At 45.4% G+C, this 6000-nt stretch overlaps 1 protein-coding gene across 1 annotated transcript in view; it reads left to right on the top strand.

Annotated features, from left to right (window-relative positions):
* The window catches only part of LOC142966295 (peroxidasin-like), a gene marked incomplete at its 3' end in the record, with an annotated part of 36950 nt that extends 31417 nt beyond the window's left edge, over window positions 1-5533 (top strand). The window contains exons 10-14 of the mRNA XM_076106983.1: window positions 771-1043; window positions 1478-1753; window positions 3549-3661; window positions 3945-4101; window positions 5425-5533. Coding sequence (XP_075963098.1) covers window positions 771-1043; window positions 1478-1753; window positions 3549-3661; window positions 3945-4101; window positions 5425-5533 — 928 coding nt within the window. The remainder of the gene's footprint in view (window positions 1-770; window positions 1044-1477; window positions 1754-3548; window positions 3662-3944; window positions 4102-5424) is intronic.
* Between the last annotated feature and the right edge of the window lie 467 nt (window positions 5534-6000).

A 6000-nucleotide genomic window follows, 5' to 3' on the forward strand; every position in this document is an offset into this window, starting at 1 on the left:
ACATTTTGAACAACATGATGAGGCTTCCTGAATGACTTCTTGACAAACATGATATGACCTCTTTGTGTTATCAGAATATAGCACGGTGTCTGCACTGTGAGTAGCACCTATGTTACCCTTAGAGTTCAATAGGTTAAATATCTAGGATGTCTCACTGAGCAGTGAGCAAAGCCCGCTGGCTTTCATGTCAAATCTATCTCCCACATACTTACACACACACACAAGTTCATTCTGTCCTCCATCTCTCACACATCAATCACTCACGGTGCCAATAGCTGCCGCTGGGGGAGATTAGCGCGGCTGTCTCTAGATGACCGAGGGTCATCACCGGGGTGACGGATGGCCCTGGCGACGACCCCTTGTTAAGGAACCGTTTCTGAGAGCAGATGTTGAGCATTTCCTGTCTCTGTGTGATTGTAAACACTCGGCCTCTAGCTGTGTACATATTTCCTGTGACTCCACTGTAATCACTGGCCAAACATGGACAGGACTCCACCATATATTGTGATGCACGTAGGAAGTTGCTTTTGCAGTAGTCAGAGTGTCGTTGATTACAGAAATAGATGTTTGTGTATGAACTGACCCTGCAGACGCACAACCTTTTGGCTCAACAGCTTTCTTTTGAACATTTATTTCGGTCATCACTAGCTTCCTAATACCCTGAAGTTACTCAAACCAGAAACCCAGATGAAAAATGTTGTCCCCTCTCACCTAATTAATGTAACTCCATTCCCATGTTCTCCCCTCCCCCCCTCATGCTTTTCCACCAGTACGGCCAAGTTTTGTGATCCAGCCCCAGAACACTGAGGTGCTGGTGGGAGAGAGTGTGACTCTGGAGTGTAGCGCCACAGGCCAACCGCAGCCCCGGGTGTCCTGGACAAAGGGCGATCGCACACCTCTGCCCAACGACGCCCGCATCACCATCACCCCCTCCGGAGGGCTTTATATCCAGAACGTGGACCAGGCGGATGGGGGACAGTACACCTGTTTTGCCTCCAATAATGTTGATACCATCCACGCTACGGCGTATATCATTGTACAAGGTAGGAATCAGAATTCACTTGTCTCTGTTAGGTGAATAGACTTGGGCATTTGGATTTAATATAAAATTGATGCAGTTGCTTTTTTTGAAACTTGTCATTGCTTGTGATATCCTCCTGCATTTGGATCTTGTGTTTTCTGCAATCTGCAACTTGGGATTTATTAGAAACGTTAAAAACCAAAACGTCTTTATTCATAAAACAAAGTGTTTCACAGATGGAAAAATATATTCACAATTTGACACACTGTGATTTTTCATGCTATTATCCTGATCATAAATTGTTATATTGCTCACATTTCCTCTAACTGACTTATCCCCTGGACGTACCACTGTATGTGTTCAGGGGTCTAACAGCTCCGTAATGTGTCCTGAGCCTGTCATGGCAAGTAAAGGCTCCTATGAAGCCACATTTCATTGTCATACCTTTGCCCACAGCGATCCCCCAGTTCACAGTCACTCCACAGGACCAGTCAATCCTGGAGGGTCACACGGTGGACTTCCCCTGTGAGGCAAGTGGTTACCCCCAGCCGGTGATTGCCTGGACACGTGGGGGCAGTCCGTTACCCCTAGACCGCCGTCACGTGGTCCTGGCCTCTGGCACTCTCCGCATCACTCGGGTAGCGGCCCACGACGAGGGCCAGTATGAGTGCCAGGCGGTCAGCCCCGTGGGGACTGTGCGCACCGCTGTGCAGCTCAGCATCCAGCAAAGAGGTGAGGGTGTAGGGTGAAGCTTCAAAGTGACCATGGGTACTTGAAGCAAAAAGATCCTTCAGGTCACAGCTACACTAGGTCAGGTGCCATTAATCTGCTGGTGAAGATCCACTGCAGTGGTTAACGTGGAATCCAATCTGTTCTGTAAGACAGAAAAGTAAAATATTTGGCTGCTGAAAGGCCCTCGTCAAACATTGCATGTTTGTGTAGGAGGAGGACGAGGGGAGTGGTTGGTGGTAAAATGTGAAGAGCGTTGGAGTGGTGCAGTACTCTCCATTCACAGATAATTTGACATTTTCACATGCAAATCTTCTATTAAACAATGCTTATTTACATTGAAAGATATGAAAGACATATATAAGTTAGTGTGTCTCACTGCTTCTCTCTTTTGTGTGTGTGTGTGTGTGTGTGTGTGTGTGTGTGTGTGTGTGTGTGTGTGTGTGTGTGTGTGTGTGTGTGTGTGTGTGTGTGTGTGTGTGTGTGTGTGTGTGTGTGTGTGTGTGTGTGTGTGTGTGTGTGTGTGTGTGTGTGTGTCTGAAATGACAGCCTTGACATAGCACAGGAAAGCATGGCAGTCTGTAATCCTGTGATGACACCATGTTTTTCCATGTAGTAATGGCTGTTAACATGGCACAAAGTACACGTTGCATAATGGCCCCACAACCATGCTGGCAGTGTATGATGGCTGCCTTCGTCTAAGAGCGCTGTGCAGAGGAATAGACAAAGCATTAGAGGAAAGCGAAAGCAGGGATTGACAAGATGTGATTTATTTTCTTTGGATGAGACAGATTTCAGTGTCCCTCTTGATAATATGAACTGTTTTGGAGTACCCTGGTAGCCGAAATGGTTACAGCACACGCCACTTCCACATTGCCTGCAGCTGTGATGCTGTGTACTGTACACTGCAGTGAACCTTGTGTTTTAGAAAGTTCAACTTTGATTAAAAGGCAGTTAATTGGTGTCAGACTACTATGAAACTGCCTCCCTCCCCACTCTCTGTTTCTAAAACTTGTGGGATTTTCCCATGGCCAGGTGGCTCACTGCTGCCTGCTGCATGGGAACCCTGAAGGAATTTGAACATAGTGTGTGGGGGGGGCAAATATCCACCTTCTCCCACCCAACAACACCTCAGCTGCGGAAGGGTTGTATCCTGAATGTTAGGCCCTATAACACAATGACTCACTCTAGAACAATGCTCAACACTGTGTTTGTGTGCGGGGGGTTCAGTGACTGCTACTCAATCTCTGTACACAAATGGAAAACAGCTCTATCCACGTCATGTAATTGAAAAATGACTGAGTGTATGTATCTCGTCTGTGTGGTAAAGTTCATCATTTAAAAACAATAAATGAGAGACACTGCTCACACAATATGTTGAAAGTGGGGGGAAAAAAGGAAAACCACTTTAAGAATTGCAGCATAACTATGTTCCCCTATGAGCAACTGCCCATTGCTCTATTTGTTACCACATGAAGCAACGCATTATTTCCTTTTCCACATACAGTCTGCCTTCATCTCCCTTTGAACTCCACACAGACTGTAAGATGTTGAACATTTTGCAGCTCTGTAATAGAGGGAAGAAAAATAGCGACTACAGTTGTAACACAAACACTGAGTGTGTGTGTGTGTGTTTTGTGAGCATATGCAGGACACCAAAACACAAAGATACATCTCAGGGTTTCATGTCTGCTATGATGGCCTATAAAATGCAGTTGTTACATGTACAGTACTTTGAACACCGGAGCATAATCATTAACACGTGTGTATGTGTGTGTGTATGTTTTAACTCATTCAGTAACGCCTGTTTTCACAAATGCTCCAAGGGACCTGACGGTGGAGTCTGGCCAGGACGTCCAGATTCCCTGCAGCGCTCAGGGCCAGCCACAGCCTGTCCTCACCTGGAACAAGGTTAGACAATAGAGCTCCTGTTGTCACCTCATTTGTGCAGAGGCCGAATGAGAACAGTGAGAAAAGAAGGGACTGTTGTGTGCTTACTTTATTTGTCATTATATTAGCTAATGCAAATAATGACAATGAAGTAACTCAGTGATCAATGTGTTGAAGTTGTTCAAGTTTCCATCCAAAAACAAACAGCTCAGTGAATTTACATAACAGGTCCCATACACCCCTCCACATGCTACCTCCCATGGTCATGACTGCTCCCCTTTGCTCCGCCCCCCCTCTCTCTCAGGATGGTGTACAGGTGACAGAGAGTGGCAAGTTCCACATCAGCTCTGAGGGGTATCTAGAGGTGAAGGACGTGGGCACTGCTGACGCTGGACGCTACGAGTGTGTCGCCCGCAATCCCATCGGCTACCAGGTTGCCAGCATGGTGCTTACTGTCACAGGTAAAGGTGTTGCTGTCTATTCTCACTTTCTGCGTAAGGGGCGGGATCAGGTGGTGCACCATATTAGAGAGTAAGTTAGTATGTTGCTCATCGATGCTGTATCAAATTTGGTCACATTTCTGATGAAAGGTGAACTATGTTTTTTGTAATATGAATGTATTAAGAGTAAATGCTCTAATAATTTGATAGCTTAAGTCATGAGGGAGGAACTAATGGAGGTAAAAAGAAGAGAAAGTTGGAAGGTAATTGTAAGCTGTGAAACAGGTCAGCTCTTCCCTGCGTGTGTTGGTGTTTCCTGCTGAGACTTCTCAGGTCAGACCCAGCACTCTGCTAGTCGATCCGTAAACTGTGTCAATGTGCTCACTTGATTTTGGACTCTCTTAGTAGCTGAAGTGCAGCACCTTAAAAGGTTCAGTCGCTTATAGTAACCTAAGCTGCATTTCCTGATTACTGGTAAATGGACTACTTGTATAGCACTCAATGCAACACTTCGAGTCATTATTTCCCCATTCACACACATTCACACACTGATTGTATGCTACCATGCGAGGTGCCAGCTGCCCATCAGGACTAACTAACCATACATAGACATTCACACACCGTAGGCTCAGCTACGGGAGCAACGAAGGGCTAAGTGTCTTGCCCAAGAACATAGCAACATGGACTAGTGGAGCCGGGGATCGAACAGCTGATTGAAGGACAACCCGCTCTACCACTGAGCCACAGTCACTGTTTGTTAGAACATGAAATGCAATGGCACTGGGTTGTGTAAATAGCATTGATACTTTAAAAAATAAACATTTAAATGGTGCTTAATAAGAAATGAATGTATTGCTTCCACACGGCTCTCAGCATGGTGCCGGCTGAGCCGTCAATAGCAGCTAACAGTGCAAACAGTGCTAACAGCGCTAACAGCAGCAACAGTGCTGACAGAGCTATCAGTGTTTACCTGAGGGGGAACTGCAACAGCGTCAATGGTCAGGACGGCCTCCTCAGCTGTAACCACCGTATGAGAGCAGTGCAGAGCGGTGGTCATTAGCCAGCCGGTGGGACACGCACATGTGCACTATGCACACACAGAGGCAGAGTGCCTTCACTCTGCTCAGGTAGACATTACTCCTCTACATCGAAGGTAGTTATTTGCTGCTGTATTAATGCTCTGAATGTCTTATAGAGAATCTTTAAATGAGAAGTTTAATGGAACTTGACAGAAACATAAAAGTGGAAAAGAAATAAAGCAACTTTGTATATGCCCCATTCAAATCTTAGGTCCAAATGTATTTAATTTGTTTTATACTTGGTTCTGTTTCTGTGTGACAACAGTTCCTGCAGTCAGCCGACAGGGCGACACCTTTGTGAGCACGTCCATAGAGCAGGCCATCCGTACTGTGGACAGCGCTATTGAGTCAACAAGGAGACGTCTCTTTGATGGGTAAGTTACTAGAAACTCACTCAGTGACTCACTCACTCACTTCACACTCAAGTGATTGAATCAAAAAGCTATGCTGTTCATTATATGTTAGCAGTAAGGAATAGTTTCTAATGAATGCTACACTTATTAAGACCAACAGAAAGACTTCAGCACACCTGCAGTCAGAGCTATTTAATGATAGCGTTTTGGTACACAGATCTTCATCTGGTCATCAATATTAAATATAATTTATGTAAATTATATGTAACCATTGTTCTGGTTGTGGATAGTACTGAGGTTCGGTCTCGGTTGGAAGCCAGCTGAGCCGATACAAGGTTGAGATAAAATGCTGCAGACGGCTGATTGGTCAAAGAGAATCTCGACCAGCCCAACATCCTCGACGTCCTGCAGAACAGCATCTTTAAATAGCCAAGCTACTGTCAATATTCACCACAAGCTTCTTATTCACTCAACCCAGATTTAAAAAA

This window comes from Anarhichas minor, unplaced genomic scaffold (assembly GCF_050575085.1).
Source record: "Anarhichas minor isolate MPS153535 unplaced genomic scaffold, ASM5057508v1 ptg000037l, whole genome shotgun sequence".
NCBI classification, from domain to species: domain Eukaryota; kingdom Metazoa; phylum Chordata; class Actinopteri; order Perciformes; family Anarhichadidae; genus Anarhichas; species Anarhichas minor.